Source organism: Macrotis lagotis, chromosome 4 (genome assembly GCF_037893015.1).
Source record: "Macrotis lagotis isolate mMagLag1 chromosome 4, bilby.v1.9.chrom.fasta, whole genome shotgun sequence".
NCBI lineage: Eukaryota > Metazoa > Chordata > Mammalia > Peramelemorphia > Peramelidae > Macrotis > Macrotis lagotis.
In genome coordinates this window covers 40565131-40592768 of record NC_133661.1, presented here as the reverse complement: position 1 = coordinate 40592768, position 27638 = coordinate 40565131, and the positions used below count along the sequence as shown (strand labels likewise).

At 38.6% G+C, this 27638-nt stretch overlaps 1 protein-coding gene across 1 annotated transcript in view; it reads left to right on the top strand.

The window, feature by feature from the left end:
- Positions 1–27638, top strand: part of CRTC3 (CREB regulated transcription coactivator 3) — an 81581-nt gene that overhangs the window by 9926 nt on the left and 44017 nt on the right. Inside the window, exon 3 of the mRNA XM_074232603.1 lies at positions 26565–26684. Within this exon, the coding sequence (XP_074088704.1) occupies positions 26565–26684 (120 nt within the window). The remainder of the gene's footprint in view (positions 1–26564; positions 26685–27638) is intronic.

Sequence of the window (27638 nt, the reverse complement as noted above, 5' to 3'; positions counted from 1 at the left end):
TAGCAGGAAACAGTAGTTAAGTAGAAATTGAAGAGGTGATGGAAGAAAGTAAATGGGATTGGTTACTTTCCCGTATAAAGGCTGTATCTCCCAGTAGACTATGTGGTTCTTGAAGGCAGGATGGATTGTTCATTTTGTCTCTCTAGTAAGTGAGCACAAGTGTTTGATGCTTTGGAATTGAATTGACTAAAGAACCTTGAAGGGCTTGGAAGGTTTACCCCTTCAGAGACTGTAGCTAAGTAGCCAAGAATGGGGAAGGGGGATGGCACAGAGGAGATTTAAGTTGTAAAGGACTCATCAAAAGTGGTTCAGAACATATCATTTCAGTTTCTATAACGAAATAAGAAGCAGTTTGTCTTTTGAGAGGAGAAAGGGAGAGGGAGGTCATAAGGGAAGAGCTGTGAGGAGAGAAGAGGTTAAGAATAGCCACTATGGAAAAATATAAGGATCACTGTGGAGTAGAAAGGCCCACTGTAAGACATGTAGTTACTATTATTTGATCTTCTGAATTTACCTCCAGTCACATTCCTCAGCATGAAAGAAAGAGCAGAAAAAAAGTTGGGTGGTGAGAGTTGTCATCAGTCATATTAGTTTTCTATATGGTCAGGACTATGAAGGGAGAAAGGTGAGGCTAGAGGTGAACAGGGTAGAGGGACCCATCCCCTAGGATTGCTGTAGCAGACCTGCCTGCCTAGTTGTGGATCCCCCATTCCATCCTAGCAGGAATGCAGTAGAACAGAAAGAAAAATGGACCCAGAGTCAGGAAGTCTGGATTCTCGGCCTTTCTGCTTCTGGGTCCTCCTCAGTGAAACAACCCAATTACTGAGGAGGTTGAGGAGGCCGTGGTAGAGAAGGCACAGGGGGAGCACTTCTGAGTGGTCTCTAGCTGCCTCAGAGAAGAGGAGCCATCTAGGGCCAAGGGAAGGCTTTCTTAGTTTGCAGAGATTTGAAAGCAGTCGACCAGTTGAAGGTACAATATCTGGAGTCAAGATGGCACAGATAGAGAGGAAGCGGTCCTCTCGTGATTGCTACCTGCTCTTGAGCCAAGAATATTAGGTATCAGCTTTGTATCTTATTTACCTTAAGGATCCCTTTCCTCTGGGCCTTTGTTGAGGAATCTTTAGCCCATGTAGCATGTTTCATAGGAAAAACCTAGACTCATTTTCATTGGGGGGGGATGGGGGATAGAGAGGAAGCAATCAGAGGTGAAGTAATTTGTCCAGAATCACACAACTAGTAAGTGTCTGAGACTGGATTTGAACTCAGGTCTTTCTCACTGTAGGGCTGGTACATTCTCCATTGTGCCACCTGGATGCCCCCTCATTTTCATTTTTTAAATTTTTTTATTTTTATTTAAAGGCAATGGAGTTAAGTGGCTTGCCCAAGGCCACACAGCTAGGTAATTATTAAGTGTCTGAGGCTGAATTTGAACTCAGGTCCTCCTGATTCCAGGGCCGGTGTTCTGTCCACTGTGCCACCTAGCGGCCCTCATTTTCATTTTTTTACCACGTATGTGGATTTGTATATTTATCCTTGCAGTTCTCTTTTTCTTATTTATATACTTGAATTTCTGCATCTTACCTTGAGATCCATTGAGCTGATGCTTAGAAAAGCCCTTCTTTTTTCTGTAAATTTTATCTTCCCCTCTGTTTTCTGGAAGGAAAAGAAAAGAAGGGAGTCGTGTTTTCTACATGCATTTCTCCTGTACTCCCTTGTTCTCACTCTGGGCCTTCCTGCTGCTCCTGGGCTGCCCATAGGCCAAGGCAAGCTGCCATCTCCACAGGGAGCTGTGCCATTGGCATTGTAGACCTTCCCCTACTCTGCCCCACCAACTTCTTTGAAGTCAGAAAGGCTATCTTAGGAGGAAGTGAGGTGGAATCTGGAGGTTTAGGTTCTATCCCAGAACCTAATTACTGCTGAATGGCCCTAGGCAAGTTCCTTCTCTGGGTCTGTTTCCTCATCTATGACTGAACCTAGGATCTGCCATTTCATTCAGGGATGCCTGGTTAAGCACAATAATCAGTATTTATTAAGGACCTTCAATGTGCCAAGCCCTGACCTAAGCTCTAGGGATGCAGACATGAAAATGAAACTGTCCTAGACTTCTAATGCTTCATTAGGGGAAATAATTTGTGCATGTGTAATTAAATACAAATTTAAACATCGTAATAAATTGAATGGAGAAGGATTCAAGAAAGTCTTCATGGAGGAGGTACCTTTAATCTGAGCTTTGAAGCAATATTGGGAATCTCAGAGGTAGAAGCAAGGAGGGAGGAGAGCTGTTCTCTCATGTGCCCAGGCAATGTGCTCTCCAAGTGGCATCCTTGCCTGGGACTTTCTTGCTTGCTGCATGCAGTTGAAACTGCCTGAAAATTATTTCCTAGGATCCTGTATAATTTTCTGGAGTGATGTGGGGCAGAATAGGCGAGAGTGTACTGAAGTGGGCCAGGCCTCTTAGGCAGAAGAGGGGAGCTTGGTTGCTCTCCCCTCCCAACTTCAGGGAGCCAGATCTTGGGCTGAATGGGAAACTCATGTCCTCATGGTAGAGAAACGGATCTGAGATGACAGCTCTCCCAGGAGGCTAGAGAAGGCTTGGATTCCCCTCCTTTTTTTTTCCCAAGACAGTCTGATCTTTCCATCTGGTTTGTCGGAGGGCAAGGAAAAGAAAAGCGTCCTGTTTTCTACACGTCCTTCTCCTGTACTCTGTTGTTCTCATTCTGTGCCTTCCTGGTGCCCCTGGATGTCCGTAGTCCAAGACAGATTTTTAGGCCTGCTTCAGAATGTTCTCTTCCTTCCCAGGATAGCTCATTTCAGTCAAGTCAATAAAAAAAGAAAAGAGTCAATATCCTTCGTACTTTATTAACATTTTAGTTTAGAAAGCACCACCCTTAAAATGTCCCTGTCAGGGAGATACTAACCAGGTGGAACTCTCCCAATTCACGGTAGCCTCTGGACAGCCTAGGACAAGTTGGTTTCATCCTTTCTGGGCCTCCCTCCTATGCAGGAGGGAGGATGGTGGGGAGAGAACAGGGCACCCCTCTAGTTTCTCTGGAGATTTTATTGCTTTGTGACCATGTGCAAGTCACTGAACACTAAAAGATAAGTTTCTTCAACTGGAAAGTGGGGATAACTATACCTGTAACAATTCTTTTCACTGGATTATTGGGGGGAGCAGATAGAATAATTATGTAAAATACTTTGCAAACTGTAAGACATATATAGATATCAGGTATTAATTCCTCCCCTGTAGCTACTCCTTGTGCTCATAAAAATAGACAAAAAGTAACTTACTCTTTATATTATATTTTACAAATCATTTTTCATTTTAAATAACTCTCTGAAACAGGGTTAAGTTTTATTATCCCCATTTTACAGGTGAGAAATTTGAGACTCAGAGACTCTTTGACTTGTTCTTGATCCCAGGTCTTAAGATTTGGAACTCAGGGCTCTTGACAAGTTGACCGCCGTAGCCATCATTGAATCATCAGGAAGCTTATATAAAGTCTTTGTCCCTCATATCCCCTGGTTTAATTTAACCAGCATTTGCTTAGTGCTGACTCTCTGTGAGGCTCTGGGCAAAGTAATACCTGGCCAAGCTGATAGGTGGGCCTTAGACCATCTGGGTTGGCAGATTTTTCTGAATAGCTATGACCTAATTAAGGAGGCCCTGTGGGGCACTGGGGCTTGATGCAGGTGATAAAAATAGTTTGCAAGCAAAAGCATTTTTGTACCCCATAAATGGTCCCTTCTCAGTGGTAGTGCACCCTGGCAAATGGAAAGGAAGGACAACTTGGGTGACTTCTCAGGCCCGTTTCTTGATTGAAGAAGAGAGGGACCCAAGGCCCTTTGCTCTCAGAGAAGAAACAACTCCCTGCCCCTTCCCCCCAGTCAGTCTCCAGAAGGGAGGCTCTATAAAGAATGGAGAAAGAGTTAGGGGGTTGCAGGCAGAATTGGACCAGTTTTGACCTTAGATCCCACTAGTTACAACCAGAGGGTGTGGGAGAAGTGTGGTATTATTCTCATCTGCATCCTCATCCCCCTTCTGTTTTTAGTACTTGAAGTTTTGCAAAAGTACTTTCCTCACCATTCTAACTCTGTGAGCTAGATAATGCAGCTATTATCCCCATTTTTCAGGCCAGTAGACATCGTGAGAGGTTGAGTGAGGTGGTATTGACCTCAGAGCTCTTGACTCAAGTTTGTCTGCCTCTGGTGCCCTGGCAAGAAAACCTGGTCTCTTATCACCTGTGGGGTCTTGAGCAAATAGCTTCATGTCTCTAAGCCTCAGTCTCTGCATCTGTAAAATGAGAGTGGCACTGACACTACGTACTTCACAGGGTGGCTATAAGTCTTGTAAATCTGAAGTTGGTAAATGAATTGTTATAATAACCTTGAAGTAGCTTCTGGCCTCAGGTTCCCAGCTCTTGGATCTTCTTGTTCCCTACTTCTCAGGGCCTTTCCCATCTTCCTCTTCCCTTCCTGTCCTCTTTGTAACCTACAGATAGAGCAGGGTGCCCACTTTATACAAAGAAGTCATGGTCTTGTCCTCAGGTTGGGCGATGTACTGTGGGAGTCTTGGCCCAGTCTCAGCAGAACTTTCTGGTGGGCCCCCCATATCCCCGTGGTCAGGGCTCTTCTGATCTAGCTTAAGATCAGATTCTTCCCTTATCTACTGGGATAACTTTGATCATGGCTCAGGTTTAGTAGTTTTTCCTTATAAAGTTTGGCTGTCTCTTCACACCTGGAAAATGAAAGGCAGCCCTGTGCCCGAGGGCATGGGCCAGCTGGGCACGGTGCTCCCTCTGCTGGTTTTGTAGCAGCAGATTTTCATCCCCAACAGTTCCCTCACCTTCATGAAAACAAGATTAAATGGAATTCATCTGCATTCATTAATTGCCTCCTGTGTACCAGTCTACATTGAGTGCTATGATCTAACATAAATTTTATTTAAAATGACACCTCTGACCTCATGGACTATGCAGTCAAATAGATGCACATATGATGAGGTATGAGGCACATTTGCAAATCAACTCTTAGAAAGAATTTTCTTCCCGGGTTGATTCCTACCAATATTAATTTCATTCATTTTGTGTTTGTTAGTGTTAATAATTACATTGTTATAAATTGTTAATTATATTTCTTTTCAGAGGGTGACATTTAGCTCTATAAAGACCCTTTTGTATTATTGTTCACATAATGAATAAAAGTTTCTTTGTTGAGTTGACTTAAGCCTCATACTTTTTGCAGCATATCTTGGATTATAGGATCATAGAGTTAAAGGTAGACCCCCGAGGTTATCTAATTTAACTCTCACACCATAGAGATGAGGAAACTGAAGCCCAGATTGATTTAGCCAAAATCACATAACTGATTGTGTAACCACATAAAGCCCTGTCTGCTACCCAGAGTTTTCTTCTCTCTAAGGAAATGATAGGCACTCCCAAACGTTAGATGACTAATTGCTTTTTAAGGTGCAATTTATAAAGAATTGGAGCTCTGACCAAGACAACTAGTTGTCAACTTTAAATACAAATTTGAGCAATGCTGTTAGAGCAGCAGGAATTGATTTCATGTTTGAATCCCTTATTTCAGGAAAGTCATTCGGGGCATTTGGAAGATTCTGCTGTCCTAGTGCTAGAGAGAGGGCAGAAAATGAGTTGAGAAGACTCATAGGATCCAGGACATAGTGTGTGATTTTTATATTCGTAAAAACATTAGCGAATATATACTTTTCTTTATGTGTGTGTTTGCATGTATTTGCTTACATATATACATGTGTGTGTCTAATATCTTCCCTCCCCCACTTTGTGGCAAGTTACTGTTTGTATTGATTACCAAAGCCGTCAATTTCAAACCCACCCTCCTGCACTCTCACCTTGTCCCAAAGAGATCTCGGCTGTTTAGATAATCAGTAAGCATTCATCAAGGGCTTGTTCTGTGCCAAGCACTGTAATTAGAACTGTTCCCAGGAAACAATTTTAATAACTCAGGGATGTCTAGTACTCGGCTGTTTACAAAATGTTTTCCTCATAGCAGCTAGTAAAGTGGGTAGTGCAAGGATTATTACCCTGATGAAAATGAGGCATAGATTAAGTGACAAAGACTTCTGTTATTTGGTAATTCATTTGACTCCTTGTCAATATTGACTCAGCACCTGTACTGTGTAAAGCTGGGGAGAAGGATGATGCAAAAATAGATAAGATGTGGCGCCTGCCTGTGAGGAATAAGTTCCTTGTTGGGGAAATAGCATATCAATACAGGTGATTTAGGAGGGTTTTTACTTAGCCTTCAGAAACAATGTATTGAAACATTTTTTATAAACACTGTGCCCCAGTTCTTGATAATTGGAGACATGAAATGAAGTCATCTTGGCAAACCTTTTAAGCCTACAAGCCTAACGGCTAATTGGCAAACAAAGGATTTGGAGCATTCAAACAGCCTTCATATCCTCCTATTTTATTTTTCCTAGTCCATTTACTACTTGATAGGACCAAGATGTTTAGGACCTAATGGGACATTCAGATGTTCTTCTTAGCTAACTGCAGTTAGCCGACCCAAAATAGAATATGGCCAGCAAGTAGGTTCCTTTCTCCAGCTTTATTTTGGTATTGCCTTAAAGATCTTGACCAGGCTAGAAGATCTAGGCAAATCATTCCAAGTGTAAAGGTTGGACATGAATTGTTTAATCATTGTGTGGATAATAGATTTACATGAGTCTTTATGACATAGACTTGATGACAGTGAGAGGAATTTGATACTATAGAGTTGACATTTTAGTTTCCCTGATTTACTCATTCTCAATAATAGATTAATATTTCCAGATAAACCTATTTTTTTTTTATTCCATACCAATGGAAGTAGTTACATTTTATCTGTAGTTTTAAAAAACCCAAATCTTTTTGTCTGGCTTTCAGCAATGGTAATCAACAGTGTCAGAAATTGATGAGAACTGAGAAAATGTAATTGGACTTATCAGTTAAGATATTATTGATAACTTTGGAGAGAGCATTCATTAGGAGTCTGATCACAAAGAATGAGGAATTACAGATGAATTAAACTTTTTCTAGATATTAGATTATGAACAGGAAGAATGCTATAGTTCAATAGATTGAGGATTATGGTAGGCTATGAATTTCCTTCTTTTTTATTATTCTAATATTTTCAGCTTTAAAAAAACCCATCATTTCTTTTGAGCTTCATAGTAATACTGAGAAGCAGTTGCTTTAGATATTATTATCCCTGTTTTATAAATGTGAAACTGATGGAGGATCAATTAGACTGGCCCAAGATCACCAAACTGGGAAATGTTAAGGATAGGTTTCAAACACATGGCCTGTAATCTCTTCATTATACCATGCCCCTCTTATCCTTAGAGAGCCTTAGAAAGCAAAAATAAATTTAATTTTTTATGGGCATATGCCTCAGTGTCATCATTTTGAAAATTAGTTATTATACTATAATATAAATAGTGTGTGGGACATAGAATTTTTTTTTTTTTAGGTTTTTACAAGGCAAATGGGGTTAAGTGGCTTGCCCAAGGCCACACAACTAGGTAATTATTAAGTGTCTGAGACCGGATTTGAACCCAGGTACTCCTGACTCCAAGGCCGGTGCTTTATCCACTGTGCCACCTAGCTGCCCCGGGACATAGAATTTAACCTGTCACATACTCCAAAATTCTCATCTTAAAGTATGAGTTGAAAAAAGTTCAGTATGGATCTATAATTTGAAGAGATCATGAAAAAGGGTTAAAAAACATCACTTGTACAAAAATATTCATAGCTGCTCTGTTTGTGGTGGCAAAGAATTGGAAAATGAATTAATGTCCATCAATTGGGAAATGGCTGAACAAATTATGGTATATCTATGTTATGGAACACTATTATTCTATTAGAAACCAGGAGGGATGGGAATTCAGAGAAGCCTGGAAGGATCTGCATGAACTGATGCTGAGTGAGATGATCAGAACCAGAAGAACATTGTATGTCATAACAGCAATATGGGGCTGACGATCAGTGTTGATGGACTTGTTCATCAGTGCAATAATCAGGGACAATTTTAGGGTATCTGCGATGGAGAATACCATCTGTATCCAAAGAGGGATTTGTGGAGTTTGAACACAAAGACCAAAGACTATTTATTACCTTTTAATTTTTTTTAAAAAAGGTATCTTATTATGTAATTTTGCTTTCTCTTGTATTTTATTTTTTTCTCAAGGATATGATTTCTCTCTCAACACATTCAGTTCTGATCAATGTATAACATGGAAACAATGTAAAGGCTATCAGACTACCTTATGTGAGGGGGTGGAAGGAGGGAAGCGAGATTAAGGGAAAAAATTGTAAAATTAAAAAAAAATTTAAAAAGAAAGAAAAAAATACAGTATGACACACTGAAAACCTTAGGGATCATTGAGTTAGAGATGATTCTTAACATTTCTCCTTTCCCTCCAAATCTACATCATGTAGTAGAAATAATCTTTACCTTCAGAAGCTGAAGTATTGAGATTGGCAATTTTCCTTTTAGGGGCTCTCTGTCATTCTTCCAGTTTATTGTTGTTAAGTCATTTTTCAGTTGTGTCCAACTCTGTGACCCCATTTGGGATTTTCTTGGCAGAGGTACTGAAATGGTTTTCCATTTCCTTCTCCAGATTTTCACAGGTGACTTGCTCAGAGTCACACAGCTAAGTGTCTGAGGCTGTGTTTGAATTTAGGTCTTTGACTCCAGACTATCCACTGCCCTACCTTCTTCCAGTTCATCAGGCATTTATTAAGTGCCTACTATATATGTGCAGAGCAGGTTCATTCCATCTCTCTCTTTATTACCCAGTCCAAATTCTTATCACAGCCTTCTACCAGCCTACAGGTAATAATCCTCCTTTTTCAAGTAGGTCAGACCTCAAAGCACAGACAGTATCTCCATCTGTGTGTGTGTGTATCTTAACCTGTATTCTTTGACACCTCTTATTCACATCACTTTTCCTTCAGACACCCTTGCCTTTTAAAAGGCTACATATTTGCTTGGATCTGACCATCACTGATGACTGTTTTATGTCCAGAATCCAGAGCTCTGGCATTTTTCTCTAACCACAGCTTTCTATTGTCCAATCTTTTCTTCTCTCTCATACTCCTAAAGCCTGTTCTTCTGGTACCCCTGCCCCTCCCTGTTTACCTATTCTGTCACCCCTGCTGAGATCTCCTTCCTCTCCCTTTGAAGTCTTGATTCTGTGGTTGACCAATTTATCAATACAACATCAGCTGCCCTTGACTTCCTTTTCTCTTTGTCCTGTCATTAATCTTGCCAGTTTGTCCTGTCATTAATTTTGCTAGACTGCCAACCTTAAATTACTTCACCATTTGCTTTGTTTACTTCTACTCATGTGCCACTGGATGCTGCTAGAAAAAGTCATGCAACTGGGGCAACTTGAGTTTATTTCTGATTTGTAATCTTATTTCAACTGGGCCCTCTCTGCTCCCCAGAAATTTTTTTTTTTATTTTCTGATTGTTTATCACAAACTCTGTGGCAGTTATTCTAGACATTTTCCAACATCTTCAGACTACCTGTTCTGCCTCCCTCCCAGCAGAGAACCTTGTCTCTTACTTTACAAAGAAAACAGAATGCTTCATGATAAGCTCTCTTCTTCTCTACTCTTTGGAATCCCTCCTTAACATACCCCCCCTTTTTACTTCCTTTGCTCCAGTGTCTGAAGAACAGGTGACCTTTCTTGTGAGTGCCAAGCCTCCATTTGTGCTTTTACTACATGCCCTTCCATCTCTTCTAGGAGCTTTCCCTCATTTTTTTCATTTTTAATCTCTATCTTCTTTCCTACTATCTACAAATATGGCTAGGGTATCCCTATCTTTAAAAAAACAAAACCAAAAAACCTTTCATTTAATACTACCATCCCTTCAAGTTATTCTCCTTTATCACCTTTCCATAGCCAAAAATCCTAGACAGGATCATTTATGCTCACTTTCTCCATTTCTTTACGTCCTCCATGTCCACCTCACCCCACATTTCTTAGACTTTTGCAGCCTTTCTTCAAACATAGGATTCCTTTGAAAGTGGTCTCTCTGGGTTGCTAGCTATTTCTTTACTGCAAAATCAGTAGTCTCTTCTATTTGTCCTTTCTGCAGCTTTTGACATTCTTCTTCCCAGATACTCATTATTCCTTGACTAATTACGTCTATTTTCTCTTTGTTTCCCCTTCTACGTGTCTCATTTACTGGATCATTAAGTGTGGGCATTTCTAAACCTCTGACCAGGACCCTCTTTTCTCTGTAGACATTCTTCCTCGGTGATGTCATCACCTTCCATGGGTCCATATCCTTTCCAGGGATATGATTCCTAAATCTAAATTTAGGAATATAATCTAATCTTTCTTCTGACTTCCAATCCAGTCTTACAGTTTACATGCCTGTTCCATCCCTGACTTCAAAAACAACAGGTTAAGAATCTCTGCTCTAAACCTATTGCTGCTATAAATTTTCCTTTTTCTCTTACATACCATGATGTTGGGTATCACCTAGGTTCACAGCCTTGGAGTAATTTTTGATTCCCTTTCTTCCTCATGTTTTATATATTTTTACTTAGTTTTGTGCTAAAACAAAATGTTTAGCAAAGTTTGGTTCTCTGTTATTCCTAGAGTAAACAGAATAGATTTAAGAGGAATGAAGCTGAAGGGAGGAAAGTTGTGATCAGAGAGAAAAATTTTGGAGTTCAGATCATAGAAGAGTCAGAAGTGATTGTCTGATCCAAGGTGATATATGGCCTCTCTCTCCTAGTTCAGGATGTGATCATCCACTTAGGCTATTGAAATAGCCTCCTAATCTTCCTGCTCCCAGTCTCAGCCTTATGTAATCCATACTTTTCACGGCTGTCAAACTGATATTTCTGAAACAGATCATGTAGCATACCCTTTCTCAAAAATCTTTGTGCCTCCTTTTAAAGCCTTAGGAGAAAATATAAAATTCCTAGCCTAGCTTTAAACATTTTTCTTCAGTTCTTAGTGTAATAACCATCAACAAAGAATACAAGACAGGATTGTTTATGAAAACCATGAATCTATTACTCAAACTTGTATTTTCATGGTTATTAAATTTAACATGATAGTGATGAAAAGAGTACTTCCAGATGAAGTCTGCAAGACTCATCTTTCTGAATTCAAACCTATCCTCAGACACTCACTAGCTTTGTCTACCCTGGGCTAGTCACTTAAGCCTGTTTGTCTCAGTTTCCTAATCTGTAAAAGGAGCTGGAGAAGGAAATGACAAACCACTCCAGTATCTTTGCCCAGAAAACCCCAAAATGGGGTTAGGAAGAATCAGCATGACTGAAACAACTGAACTCTATAACAGCAGCAATAACCAACACTTAACTACCCTGCTTATTTGTTCCCCTTTCCGAATTTATTCTGTTCCTTTTGTCAATACACTTTGTTTTCTCCTTTTTTTTTTGACAAGACCATCATTGTAATAAAAACCCTCAAAGGTATCAAATATAGTATTAAGCAAACATTTACATGGGCTATATATGAAAATTGATATCTACTTTTGAACTTCTAGTCCATCATTTTTTTTTTTTGCCAGAGATAGGAGGCATGCTCCCTCCTCATCAGACCTCAGAAATTATAATGATTATTACATTTATCAGAACTCTTAGTCTTTCAGAAATATTTTCCTTCATATTATTATAATCATTGTATATACTGTTCTTCTGGTTCTGATTACTGTACCCTGTATCACTGCATACAAATTTTCCCAGGTTTCTCAGAATCCTTTCTCTTTGTCATTTCTTTAGGAGCAATATTTGATTATACTAATTTGTGACAATTTGTTCAGCCATTCCCCAATTAAAGTGCTTCCACTTTGTTTCCAGTTCTTTGTTAAAACAAAAATTGCTGCTATTAATAGTTTTATACATAGGTTATTAGTGGTATTGTAGGGTTACACCAGCTTGGCATTTAAAGCCCTATGTATTCTGATGGCTACCTACTTCTCCTCCTTAAGTCCATATTATTTCCTTTTATATACACACTGAGCAGTCAGATTGGCTTGTGAGCTCTTTTTGGTACCAACATTCTATCTCCTTACTCTCTGCCTTTTTACAGGGTGTTCTACTTTGTTTAAGATGTGCTAATTTCTACTCTCCCCTAGAACTTAGAGCACCTCTCCTCTTTGAGCTGAGAATATCTCCTTCCTTACTTAACAACTCAAATGTCATTCCAATATGAGACTTTCCTCATCTTTGCCACCCTAATAGGTTTTTAGTAATTTTTGCCTTTTGTTTTGTAATTATATGCTTAGTGCTCCTTCAGATGGTTCTCACTTTTACTTATCTATGTGCATGTTTTTCTCCTTAAATTCTCTTTTCTTTTGAGGTTCATGCATTTCATACCTTCCACCTAGTCAAATCCTGGTGGCTATTGCATCTGTGACCCTCTAGGTCCTTCATTCTCTTTTTTTTTTAAGTTTTTTTTTTTTTGCAAGGCAAATGGGGTTAAGTGGCTTGCCCAAGGCCACACAGCTAGGTAATTATGTGTCTGAGGTCATATTTGAACTCAGGTCCTCCTGATTCCAGGGCCAGTGCTCTATCCACTGTGCCACCTAGCCACCCCTAGGTCCTTCATTCTCAATAAACTTTGTATTTGTCTTAACCTTTTTCTCTCTTTTCCAACTTCTGTCCTCCCACTAGGGGACTTCAAAATAGATTTTAATTCTCATTTCCTCAACCTTCTCATTTCTCATGACCTACTACTCCATCTTAGCCACATACAAAGATTATTATGGCTAAAGTCTTGACATTCAGGATTTCTGAAATACCTTTATCTGACCATAATCTACTGACTTTTCATCTCTCCCTTCTTCTTTCCTTATAAAACTCATCATCTGCACTCTGACCTCCAGTCCCTTGTCTCATCAGTTCTTTCTCTGTCCCTCTCCCTTGGACTGCTGACTTTTTTTTTTCTCATCTTGACCCTTTGTTCATCTTTTTGCTATTCTCATCTCTTGAATCCCTACCCTGATTATGCCATGCCGAACCTTTGCCATGGGTCATTCCATCTATTTGTCACTTCAGCTCCCCCACATGTGCTACTAAATGAAAATGGAGAAAATCATGTAAGCATTCTTACTATACTTAGATACAAATTTATGTTATATAGCCTCAACTGGGCCCTCATTGTTGCTAGGCATCCCAGCTATACTCCCTTATCAATTCCTACTCCCCACACTCACTTTTCCTGACCATTTTTATCCCTCATCAAACCTTCCATATCTTCCTATCTTCATACTCTCTCAGCTGAGAACCTTGCCTTATATTTTACAGAAAAAATTGAGGCCATTCAAGATGAGCTCCCTCTTCTCCTTTCTTATTCATCTTTTGTCATTCAGATGCTATCTGATTTTTATCTCCCCCTTCATCCTTTTTTTCACATGATGAATTACTTATTATTTACGAAGTCTAACCCCTCTATTTGTTCAAGTGATTCCATTCTACAACAGACTGCTGTCCCCCCATCCAAATCAATCATCTCTTTCCTTTCATTTATTTTTAATATTTCCCCATATGTTCATTTCTGACTGCTTAGAAATATACCCTTGCCTCCTTCACCTTGAAAAAACCTTCACTTAATCTTTCTTCCATCCCCTGTTGTTATCCTACATCTCTTCTGCTTTGTAGCTGAACTTGAAAAGGCTATCTACAACCATTCTCTCTTTTCTTACTCTCTTCTTACAATTACAATCTAGCTTCTAACCTTATCATTCCACTAAAACTATTCTCTTAATGATTTCTTAATTGCCAAATAAAATGGCCTTTTCTCAGTTCTCATTCTCTTGACCTTTCCATGGTCAGTTGATTACTTTCTCCTCTTTGATATTCTCTTCTCTATAGGTTTTCAGAGCACTCTCTCCTGGTTTTCCCATTTATTTAACTACACTTCTCTGTCTTCTTTGCTGAATCCTCTTTAGATCATTTACCCTAGGTGTCCCACAGAGTGTCCTGGTCCTCTTTATCTACTTGACTTGGTGACCTCATCACCTCCCATGCATGTATTTAATGACCTTTGCAGCCATTATTCTGGTGAGCTCCTTGAGTGCCCCTGCTTCTTCAACAGAAAAAGCAGCATTGGTCACAAAGAGTCAGCATGACTTTTTCAAAATAAAGAAATTTGAATAACTTCATTTCCCTTTTTAGCATATTTTTATTATAGTGTCAAATCAGGAGTACTATAGATGCAGTTTACCTAGTTTAGCAAAACATTTTTAAATATTCTCTCCTACTTCTTATAGGAAAAGATGAAGAAATATGGGCTAGGCAATAATAAAGTTAGGCAAATTCAGAACTGATTGAAAAATTGAACCCAATGACTAGTCAGTGATTCAGTATCAACTTAGAAAGAGGGCACACCTCAGAGATCTATCTGCTCTTGGCTCTTGATTGTTTCACATTTTTAAACATTGAAAGGTGGTATGATCATCACATTTATAAATGAGACAAAGCTATTGAGATTGTTGATACTTTATGTGATGAAGATTTTAACAGGTTTGACATCGGACTCCATTTATTTTTTTTATTTTTTTTAGGTTTTTACAAGGCAAACAGGGTTAAGTGGCTTGCCCAAGGCCACACAGCTAGGTAATGATTAAGTGTCTGAGACCGGATTTGAACCCAGGTACTCCTGACTCCAAGGCTGGTGCTTTCTCCACTATGCCACCTAGCTGTGCCCAAAAGGACACATCACCTTCCTGGGCTCCATATATGCTTTCTTTTTTTTTAGGGTTTTTTTTTTTTTTACAAGGCACATGGGGTTAAGTGGCTTGCCCAAGGCCACACAGCTAGGTAATTATTAAGTGTCTGAGACCGGATTTGAACCCAGGTACTCCTGACTCCAGGGCCGGTGCTTTATCCACTGCGCCACCTAGCCACCCCAGGACTCCATTTATTAAGATGAAATTTTATGAGAATAAATGTAAAGTTTTACACTTCATTTGAGGAAATCAATTATCTCAAGTATAAAACAGTCATAATTAGATAGCTGTTTATCTGGGAAATTATGACAGCAGTCATAATTAGATAGCTGTTTATCTGGGAAAAGGTATATTTAATCAGCATTAGGATATAGTAATAAAATAGTTATGGTGATCTTGAACTTCACTGGAGGTCCTAGTAGAAATATGGATACACTTATCAGTCCTATATTACTTTACCTGGTGTTAGATAATACAGAATTGTTTTTAGTTTTGGGTAATTAAGAGCCTCCAGAAAAGGGTTCCTAGCATGGTAAGGGACCTCATATATATGGGGATCTCTTGAAGGAACTGAATGTCTTTGGCCTTTAGAAGAGAAACTCTGTGAGTGGGCTTTGGACTACTGATAGAGGCCATTTGGCAGAAGGGGAGACCCTCTCCTCTCAGGGCCTGCCTATCCTGACTGCCGTCTTGTTCTTCACATGTGAGCTTCCATTTGCCGGTGCACTGTCTAGCTTGCTAGGTTCTTTCAAAGCTCCTCAGTGTTCCCTTCTGTAGGAGACCTTTCCTGTTTACCCCATTCCAGGCCCCCCTCAGTGACCTTATAGATGGATGTGAATAGAATATAGAATATAAGTTTACAAATATAAACTCCTTTTGTCCTTACAGTAATCCTGGTGTGGGGTGGGGGGGAGTAAGGAGGCTGGGCTGTTATTATCCCCATTTTACTGATGAGGAAACTGAAGCTGCAGGTTCAGTGACTTGCCCAGAGTCACATAGCCAGGGAACGTCTGAGGCTGCATTGGAACCCAGGCCTTGCTGACTGGAGGTCCAGTGTCCTAGCCCCTGGGCTACCGGCTCCTTCAGAGGTCTGGGAGTTGAAGTGTAAAAGGCCCCATATTGACTGACTGTTTTGCTCCAGACATGTCCCCTCCTTTTTTGTATTTTTTTCCTGGAAATTTTCAAGCCCTGTGCTTGCACAGGCTGGGACTTGACTGTTTTTTCTCAGCATTTCCCTGTTTATGATATTAGAAATGGGAATCAGATGTTCCTGAACAGGAGCTTGTTTTCTTCCTATGAAACCCATGGCCCCTGTGTAATGGAGATGAGGGATTAGCTGGCTTTTCATACTTTCATGTCCTTTCCCTGAAGACCCTTGCAGCCAATATTTTGGTGAACTCCTGGCTTCTTCCTTTGAGTATCTCAAGTTAGGCTTTAAGCCTACCTTTGTGTGAATTAAAATGTGATGTCATAAAGACTCTTTTGTGAAAACTTAACCTTAAATCCCCAAAACACTATCATGTCCTTGGACAGTTCAGAAGATTTCTTAGGGAGCAATTGAAATTGCTGATTGCAGTGATTTTTTTTTGACATTAAGAATAAAGGGGAATCAACAGATGTGAGAGACATTATAGAAGTAAAATCATTAACATTTGTTAAAAAAATTGGATTGCGAAAATGAGGAGAGACAGAGAATGACAGCCTCGGAATTACTAATGTAGGACACTGGATAAATGATAGTGCCAGAGACAGAAGGAAGAGTAGATTTGGAGCAGGGGAAGTGGCAGATGTTGAATTTGAGATGTTGTGGGACATCATCATCATTGCAGTTTACATAGCACTTACTGCATACCAGATCCTGTGCTTATGATTCCTATTTCATTTGTTTCTCATAACAACCCTGTGAGGTAGATTCTATCATTAATCCCATTTGACAGATGAAGAAACTGAAACAGAGAGGCTAAGTGCCTTATCTAGGGTCACATAGCTAGTAAGTATCTGAGACTGGGTTTGAATTATATCTTTCTGACTTCAGGCACAAAGCTCTATCCACTGGACTACCTAGCTGCCCTATCAAAGTGGAAGTATTTTATTGGCAAGTAGAGGTGAGAGGATCTGAATTCAGAACAAAAGTCAGGCCCAGAGATACAGCTCTGAGTTCTCTCTAGTGTGGTGCTGGTCGCAAGAGGACATGGAATTGTTAAGGAAGTCATTGTAGAGAGGAAAGAGGGTCAAGGAGAGACCCTCCGGGAACAGTTCCCCATTTAAAGAGACCAAAGGCAGAGTCCATGAAGGAAATAGGAATGCTTAAGAGAAATGCAAGAACCAGAATGGTGTAACATTTTTGAAGCCAGGGAAGGAGAAGGTATCTAGAAGAGGGAGTAGAGTCAGCAGAGATCTGGCAGAACCAAGGCTGGATTGGATTAAGCAATTAGGGGACCATTCAGGACCTTAGGGAGCAGTTTTTAGTAGTGTATTAATGACTTGTGAGAGCAATTTCAGTGTAGTGGCGAAGGCTTCTGCCTTCCAGATTGGAAGGGGTGGAGTTGAGGAGAGAATGAGTAATGAAGAAGGGGAGACATCTGGTATTGAAAACTTTTCAAGAAGTTTAATAAGGAAAAGTTTGAAAAAAAGAAAAGGAAGAACAGTATCTGAGTGTCTATTACAGCAATAAAGAAAGGCTTTTTCCTTGATGGCCTTGCTCATTCCATCAGTGCAACAATCAGGGAAAATTTGGGGCTGTCTACAAGGGAGAATACCATCTGTGTCCAGAGAAACAGCTGAGGAGTTTGAACAAAGACCAAGGACTATTCCCTTTAATTTAGAAAAAAGACTGATATCTTATTGTCTGATCTTGCTATCTCTTATACTTTATGTTTCTTCTTTAAGGATATGATTTCTCTCTCATCACATTCAATTTGGATGAATATATACCATGGAAACAACATAAAAACTGGCAAATTGCCTTCTGGGGGGTGGGGGGAGGGGAGCAAGATTAGGGGAAAAATTGTAAAACTCAAAATAAATAAAATCTTTAAAAAAAAAAGAAAGAAAGAAAGGCTTTTTCATGGCTAGAGAAGCCTGAACTACCTTGTAAGTAGACAGGGAGGAAGGTAGCAATGAATTAGAGAAAAAATGATTGTTAGAGAAGTGTCCTGGAGTGGATAAGAGGTGAGAGGATCAAGGGTTCATATGAAAGTAATGACTCATATTTTTATGGCATTTTAAGGTTTACTTTTTTTTTCTTTTTTTTGGTTTTTGCAAGGCAATGGGGTTAAGCGGCTTGCCCAAGGCCACACAGCTAGGTAATTATTAAGTGTCTGAGGCTGGATTTGAACTCAGGTACTCCTGACTCCAGGACCGGTGCTCTATCCACTGTGCCACCTAGTCGTCCTACTTTTTCTTTTTTTTTAATAGTAGCTCTTTGGACAGATTTGATTCAAACAGGTTTATCTTCATTTTATAAATGGAGATACAAAGAGGTTAAGGAATTAACCTTTGAGCAAATACTAAGTATTTAAGCCACCATTTAAGAGGTCTTTGTACTCTGATACTTTTAGTGAAAAATAGGGCCCAAAGTGGGAAGTTAAGAGTGTAAGTGAATTGAGGGGGGCTTGGGAGTGGGGAGAGTGATGCTGACAAGTTTATGGTTTTAAAAAATACATATTCACATATATCATCACCAGTGGATCAAAGTGATTGATTGATCAGACGGAAGTATCTATCATAGTTTCTTGGATACAGTCTTCAGCTCTAGCATTCTATTTTCATCACTGCCAATGTAGCAATTCATTGCTGCCTGTTGAGGTTGCATTGGATGACTTCTAAGTTACTTTCTATCTCTGAAATTCCATGACTCTTTAGTCTACACACTTGATCTTTCTCCTAAATTTTCATCCCACTTCCCCAGCTGATCTTTGAATATCCTTATGAATGTCCTATCATCACCACAAACTCAACATCCCTAAAACAAAACTAAAATAAAATAAACAATCTTTCCTCCTAATTTCCTTATGTATATCTATAGCATTCTTCCAAGCTCAAAAGTGTGGAATCGTCCTTATCTCTTTTTCTCCCTCTACATTCTGTTAACCTTTAAATCCTGTCTTTTGATTTCTTTCCTATATAAACTATTATTATTTTCTCCTCAAGTCTATTCCATACAATGCTATACTATACAGATTTAAGATATTTATAGTTTTCATCAAAATATAATACTATTCAAGATCCTTGGTTGGTCATCTATTCCCTAACTATTCCTGTTTATTTCCCCTTCCTTTAATTTTTTTCCTGAAAATTTTTTTATTCCTAACTTAACATTAAAAAGAGCGTTTCCACATATACAGAACATGTGAAACTCAATATTAATTTTGTACTATTTCCATTTTTTAAAGAGTATATAATAAATTCTATGTTTCTTTCAAAACTGTTTTTTTTTAATTTAGTTATGTTTTGAGGTATAGGGTTTGAGGTAATGATGAACCATCCATAAGGATATTCAAAGAGTAAACTTCCTCCTGTTTTCTTCTGTGCCTTTAAAAAAGTTTCAAATGCCCTTTTTTTGTCTTACTGTTGATATCCAAACTTTCCTACCTCTCTGATCCCTTGTGCATTAACTGAGAAAAACATAGTCAAGCAAAACAAATCCACATCATGACTGTGTCTAAAATTAGAGATAATGTCTCTTTTCACACTTTAAGTCTGTTATATCTCTCAGGAAGTGAGTAGGATGAGGTTGGTTATTGCTTTGATCAAAATCCATAGGTCTAACACTTGTTTTTCTTTACATACAATATTGTTATCTTGTATAATTTGGTCTTCTGGTCCTGTACACTTCACTTTACATCTGTTCATATTATCTAAATTCTCTGAAATTAGCTTTTTTGCCATTTTCTTCAATTAGTAAATATTTATTAAGAGCCTATTATGTGCCAGGGCCTGCCCTAGTTACTGGGAGTACAAAAAAGAAGCAAGGTGCAGACCTCAAGGTGTTTTAGTGTAATGAGAGACAACCTGCAGACAAAGCGTGCTATCCATAGGATAAATTGGAAGTAATTTATAGAGGGAAGACACTAGAACTAAGAGGGTTTGGGAAAGGCTTCCTGTTGAAGGTGGAACTTTAGTTGAGCCTTAAAGGGAGTTATTGGACAAGGTAGAGCATTCCAAGCTTGGGGGTTAATGCAATAATATTCTATCACATTAATATAATGCCATCCATTCAGCCATTTCCAAATTGTCCAAGAATCAGTTCTTTTCTTGTTTTCCTTCCCTTTCAAATCTCTCTTTTTCAGGATCAGAAATTTTGTTTTGCTTGTAATTAATCCTTCCTTGATAATTGTCCTCCCTCTTAATCTTTACCTTCTCATCCCTGCTTTTTGTTTTTTTGCTTGTTGAGTTTGATGTCTTTCTATGCTAAAATGTTTTCCAAAAAGTGTTTTCAACTCTTCTTTATCTGTTTATAAAAAAATGAGGTTCTTCTGATTGCCTGCTACCTCTGTCCTTTCCTCCAGGGTGGTATATTCTCATTCATTTCAAATATGAGAAATCACAAGTTCCACTTCTTTCTTCCAGTACATTCCTCCTTTTACCACCCCCCCCCCCCCAGGACTTCTTTTTCTTTTACAACTTAACTCAGTAACATTGAAGATAATATAATTCTGTATTTTCCTCCTATTTATATGTTAGCACTCCATCATCATATAGCTTCTACTTAAGTTTACCTTTCTACATTTCTCTGGATCTTATATTTATATTTTAAAGTTCCAATTCAGCACTAGCCTTTTCTTCAGAAATGCTTAAAAGTAGATTGTGGAGGAAGTGGTGTAATGAGCTCTTGTCCACCAACTCTTCCAAACAGGTCTAGAAAATGTGCCATTTTGAATCCTGATGAGGAAATGCAGAAAAAGTCACTATGAGTCCTTTGTCCATTGTAGTTCAGGATAAGGAGGTAGAGAGGTCCTTGGACACTGGGATTAGTGACGTTGTAGTGAGCTCCTAGACAAGAGACCAGGTTCTAGCAGGCCCATACTTTATAGGACATTGTGGGGTTTTTTGTTTGTTTGTTTGTTTGTTGTTTAGGTTTTTGCAAGGCAATGGGGTTAAGTGGCTTGCCCAAGGCCACACAGCTAGGTAAATATTAAGTGCCTGAGACCAGATTTGAACCCAGGTACTCCTGACTCCAAGGCCGGCGCTCTATCCACTGTGCCACCTAGCCGCCCCTTTATAGGACATTGTGATGAGGATGATGCATATTGGCAGCTTGGTTGTCCACCCTTCAGACTGGAGTCACAGCTCTAGGGTGGAGTAGGAAAGGGATCTGCCCAGCCCTGTGTCTTCCTGGGCACGTACCCAGAGAGGAGGCAGCTCAGAAGCCAGCCGCAGCTGGCCGTGACTTGAAACAAAGTCTCATTTCTAGCATCCAGCCCAGCCTACAAAAGAATAACCAAGGCAGCATCTTGGACCAAACAGAAACCCATGATTCTGCCTCTCAGTAAGCAGAGTGCTGGCCTTGAAGTCAGGAATGTCCTTAGTTCAAATCTGGCCTCAGATACTCTCTAGTCATGGAACCATGGTCAAGTCACTTAACCCTGTTTGTCTCCTTTATTTGTTTTTTTGTTTGTCTGTTTGTTTTTGAGATTTTTGCAAGGCAAATGGGGGTTAAGTGGCTTGCCCAAGGCCACACAGCTAGGTCATTATTCAGTGTTTGAGGCCAGATTTGAACTCAGGTACTCCTGACTCCAGAACCAGTGCTCTATGCACTGTGCCACCTAGCCACCCCCATCTTCATTATTTGTAAAATGAACTGGGGAAAGAAATTTCAGGATTTTCCAGAAAACCACAGATGCAGTCAGTCAATGAGGAACAAATGAACAACAACTGAAAAACCTAATTAAACTTTCTTACTGGTTTATAGGGGCTAAATCCAACAGCAATCTACTCTTACATAGATCCAAATTCATGTCAGAAACTTGGAGAATCAGGTCACTGGGGCAGCAAACCGATTTTGCTCTGGAAAGTTATTGTTTGTCCTTCATTTTTTTTTGTCCTTCATTCTTTTTTTTTTTAGATTTTTTTTTTCAAGGCAGTGGGGTTAAGTGGCTTGCCCAAGGCCACACAGCTAGGTAATTATTAAGTGTTTGAGGTCGGATTTGAACCCAGGTACTCCTGACTCCAAGGCCGGTGCTCTATTCACTGCGCCAACTAGCCACCCCTTGTCCTTCATTCTTGAAGAAAACCATGACATCAGGGAGCTGATGCCATGACAAGTACATGAATTAGATGTGAGTGAGGGAGCACTCTTTGCAGATGACATGATGGTATACCTAGAGACTCCTAAGAAATCATCCAAAAAACTACTGGAAACATTTAGCAATTTTAGCAAAGTTGCAGGATATAAAATAAACCCTCATAAATCCTCAACTTTTCTATATATGTCTAGCAAGATACAACAGGAAGAGCTAGAAAGAGAAATCCTATTCAAAGTAACCTCAGACAATATAAAATACCTAGGAGTCTATTTGCCAAGTCAGACTCAGAAACTTTTTGAAAACAATTACAAAACACTTCTCACATAAATTAAATCAGATTTAAATAACTGGATAAACATTAACTGCTCATGGATAGGTCTAACTAATATAATAAAAATGACAATTCTACCAAAACTAAACTACCTGTTTAGTGCCCTCCCAATCAAAATTCCAAAAGATTGTTTTAATGAGTTACAACTTTAGGAAAAGTTGTAAGCAAATTCATATGGAGAAATAAAAAATCAAGAATTTCCAGAGATTCAATGAAAAATGTACAAAAGAAGTCAGGTTAGCCCTACCTGATCTAAAATTATATCATAAAGCATCAGTCATCAAAAGTATCTGGTATTGACTAAGAAATAGAGTGATAGACCAGTGAAATAGACTAGGTGAAATAGCAGGAAATAATTATAGCAATCTGCTGTTTGATAAATCCAAAGAGTCCAGCTATTGGGATCAAAACTCTCTCTTTGCTAAAAACTGCTGGGAAAATTGGAAGTTAGTATGGAAGAAACTTAGATTAGACCAACACCTCACACCCTATCCCAAGATAAGATCAAAATGGATACAGGATTTAGATATAAAAAAACAATATTATAAGCAAACTAGAAGATAATGGAGTAGTTTACCTGTCAGATCTATGGAAAGGGAAGCAGTTTATGACTCAGGAAGAGATGGAGAACATCACTAAAAACAAACTAGATGATTTTGATTACATTAAATTAAAAAGCTTTTGCACAGACAAAACCACTGTAACCAAGATCAAAAGAAATGTAGTAAACTGGGAAACAATCTTTACAGCTAATGTTTCTGACAAAGGACTCATTTCTAAAATATACGGAGAACTGAGTCAAATTAAAAAGAAAAGCCATTCCCCAATTGACAAATGGTCAAAGGATATGCAAAGGCAATTTGCAGATAAGGAGATCAAAGCAATCCATAATCATATGAAAAATTGCTCTAAATCATTACTTATTAGAGAAATGCAAATTAAAGCTTCTCTGAGGTACCACCTCACACTTCTCAGACTGGCCAATGTGACCAGAAAGGATATTAGAACACTATTATATTGTTGTTAGAGCTGTGAACTCATCCAACCTTTTTTGGAGAACAATTTGGAACTATGCCCAAAGGGCAACAAAAATGTGTGTACCCTTTGATCCAGCAATACCACTACTAAGTCTATACCCTGAGGAGATGATGAAAAAGGGTAAAAACATCACTTGTACAGAAATATTCATAGCAGCCCTGTTTGTGTTGGCAAAGAATTGGAAGTCAAGTAAATGTCCTTCAATTGGGGAATGGCTTAGCAACCTGTGTTGTGTGTGTGTGTGTGTGTGTGTGTGTGTGTGTGTGTGTGTGTGTGTGTGTGTAGGGATGGGAATTCAGGGAATCCTGGAGGGATTTGCATGAACTGATGCTGAGTGAGATGAGCAGAACCAGAAAAACACTGTACACCCTAACAGCAACATGGAGGTAATGATCAACCTTGATGGACTCGCTCATTCCATCAATGCAACAACCAGGGACAATTTGAGGCTGTCTTCAATAGAGAATGCCATCTGTATCCAGAGAAAGAACTGTGGACTTTGAACAAAGATCAAAGTCTATTACCTTTAATTTAGGAAAAAAGACCCTGATATCTTATTGTCTGATCTTGCTCTCTTATACTCTATGTTTCTTCCTTAAGGATATGATTTCTCTCTCATCACATTCAATTTGGATCAATGTATACCATGAAAACAGTGTAAAGACTGGCAAATTGCCTTCTGTGGGGGTTGGGGGGAGGGAAGTAAGATTAGGAGAAAAATTGTAAAACTCAAAATAAATAAAATCTTCAAATAAAAAAAAAAAAGATTTGAGTGAGGGGGTGCTGTCCTAAGTCCCCAACTTCCCTTTCTCCTCCAGAGCCATCTGGGTCCAGAGATCAGATGGTTATCAGGATGATTAGAGATGGCTCTGGATGCAAGGTAGTCAGAGTTAAGTGACTTGCCCAAGATCACATGGATCATAAAGTATCAAATATCTGAGGCCAGATTTGAACTCATGTCCTCTTGACTTAAGGGCCAGTGCTCTATCTCAGGGGGAGTTTCATTTTAAAATTTCTTTCAGAAGGTAACTATGAATTTTTTTTTTAATTTCTGTTTTGTCCTCTGGTTCTGAAAGATCTGAGCAATTTTCTAAGGTCTCCCAGGAACATCATAGCCAAAACCCAGAATTTTCAGGTCAAAGAAAAAAAAATACCTCAAGCAGCAGAAAGAAGAATTCAAGTATGGAGCCATAGTTGGGATCACACACAAATTTTGCAGGCACCACTATAAAAGAGCAGAAAACTTGGAACATGTTCTCCCAGAAGGCAAAGGATATGGGATTATAGCCAGAAATAACTTCCCTAGAAAGTGTAATGCTGTAGTGAAGGACCTTTAATGAAAAAGAGGACTTCCAAGAATTCCTGATGAAAACACCAAAGCTGCCGAAAAATATTTGAAGTTCAAAAGCAGAAGAGAAAAGTAAACTTGAGAGAACAATGATAAAGGACTAAACAAGGATATACTACTCACATTCACATATGGAAAGAGAATACATGCCCTCTCTGAACACTACTCTCATTAGGATCCATAGAGAGAGTTTGATTTCACAAGACCTAGGAGTGGTTCTGTTATGTCTTGATGATCTTAAGAATAGGAAGAAAGGGGTACTCTATAAAGATTGCAGTTTAAAGGAAAAAAGCAGATTTTTCCATAAAAACTACATGAAAGAAGCAAAAGAGAAAAAAGAAGAAGAAAAGCTCTAAAGAAAAGAATTGAAGACTACTGTTAGAACAGAAAGTGCTTAGAGCAAAAAGCCCAAAATGGGCTCCCTGAAATGAGAATTAAGAGATCTCTGGCACCTTTACAGAGAGTAGATGCAGTTCAATGATTCTCATACTGATTATTTGGAGATTGTAGAATTCCATGACAAACAACCATACAAAAATGCCAATAGAATATGGATATTAGAAAAATGGGTCTCTCAAAGACCCTTTCCTAGCTACCTAAAAATCAGCTCCAAGAAAGAATAACTTTTTCTTAAACATCAACTCAGAAAAGAACAGTCTTTCTCCTAAAAAACAATTGCAAAATAAATTATCCTTTTGGACTTTTAAGATGCCTCCCTGTAGGGCCTATGTTAGGTAGAATGTTTTTTTTATTTTACTCCGTTGCTTTAGGGGCCAAATTGTGCCATTAATCTATTGTTTCTTGCTTAAAAAATCATTTTTTATCATTAGTGACAAAGCTAGATCTTCAGATCCCATTTATTTGAACTTATTCAGTTATTTTCTTAATTTCCTTTCAAGAATCCTTGTTTGTGATAAGGGATTTAAAATTTAGTTTTTCATTTCTTTCTTGGGAAGAACTCAGGCTATTTCAGAAAGTCAGGGTAGTGTTCAACTATTCCTGATGCTCTTAATAAATAATCATTAAATTTATCATTCATAATTTCTTCTAGAATCTTGAAACTACTCATGTTTTCTGCCAGTGCTTCCTTTTGGGCTTCTATAGGATTAAAGGATCATAGATTTAGAGCTGGAAGAAGTCTTTGATCTGCTCCAATCCCTTAATTTTACAGATGGGATAACTGAGATCCAGATGGGTTAAGTGCTGTAAGTCTAAGTGACTTCTCTAGTTGGCAGTAACTTCTCTAACTACTCTTTGCTGCTTTATAAATTCATAAAAGAAAACTGTTTTCTTTGCCTTTGCCTTCCCTGCCTTTTTGAAGAAGAAATAAAAAGAAAATGTCTTGCTCTTCAGTCGTTTTTCAGTCATCTGATTCTTTGTGACCATGTTTAGGATTTTTTGGTAGAGATATTGGATTGGTTTCCCATCTCCTTCTCCAGCCCATTTTATAGATGATGAAACTGAATCAAATAGGGTTAAGTGACTTGTCCAGGGTCACTAGTAAGTGTATGAGGCTGGATTTGAACTCATGAAGATGAGTCTTCCTGATTCTAGGCTTAGCACTCTTTCCATTGGGATACCTACCTGCCCTTGGGAAAAAATGCTTATATACAAATATTCAGACAAGTAGTCAAGCAAAATAGTCTGCACCCTGAATCTATCACCTATCTTCATGAGATAAGTAGCATCTTGCATTTCTTTCTGGACAGTGTTGGGAGATAAGAAATTATCCCCATACTGGCCTGCTTTATATAATATGATAGAGACAGAGTTGGGAGATAAGAAATTACCCACACTGGTTTATTTTTTATAACATGATAGAGAATTAACTTTTCTTTCCTTCTCTCTGCAGTCATCATTTCACCAGGTCGATAACGTTCGAGGAACACGTCATCATGGACTTGTGGAAAGAGTCTCCCGGAATCGTTTTCATCCCTTGCATCGGAGACCTGGGGATAAACAAGGAAGACAAATATCCTTTTCTTTAATCAGTTAATGAGAATTAACTATGAAATTTCTGGACTGCCTAGCTAGCATTCACTTTTAATTTTCAGTCTTCATTATTTGTTAATTATTTGAGACAATTGAAATAAATGGTATCTAGACACAGTTTAAGTGATTGAAGAACAAATTTTATAATAGATTTTTATCTGTTTTTACATTATTGAGATTTGCTCTTCCCTGAAATCCATCCCTTAAAATAATTTCTTTTAAAGAGAAAACAGAAAAAAAACCAGCAAGACCAATTAAAATACAGCAGAGAAATCTGACATTATTTAGTGTTCCATACCCATAGAGTTACTCCACAGAAGAAAGAGACATGCCTTTTCATACCTCTTTTTTGGGGGCCAAACTTGTGCTTTGTAATTTCACAAGGTTCATTTTCTTTGTTTTGTAGTGGTTAGTCTTTTCATATACATTGCTGTAGCATCATACATATTTTCTTGATTCTACTTATTCCTTTTGCATCAGTTCATATAAGTTTCAACATATTCATCATTTCTTACAACAGAGTATAATTCTCTTACTTTCATGTACCGCAGCTGGTTCAACCGTTTCTCAGTGAGGTTCCACTTTTTTTCCAATTCTTTTCAGCCTTATAAAGTGCTGCTTTAAATATTTTGATGTATTTGTAGCCTTTCCTTTTGTCTTTCCACAAGTCCTGTCTTTTTGTGACCTCCTTGAGATATGTGCTTAGCAGTGGAATCTCTGGGTCATTTTAGCCACTTTATTTGGCATAATTCCAAATTACTTTCCAGAATGTTGAAACCACTTCAGAGTTCTGTCAACAAGATTTTATGTAATTTCTCCAGGAAAAAACCTGTAAGTTTCAGGTCATTTAAAAAATTGGGATTTTAGTATAGTAATTCTGCAACAAGCTTTCATTATTTTCCTTGGAGATTAGCAGGATAAGTGTTTTCTCCAT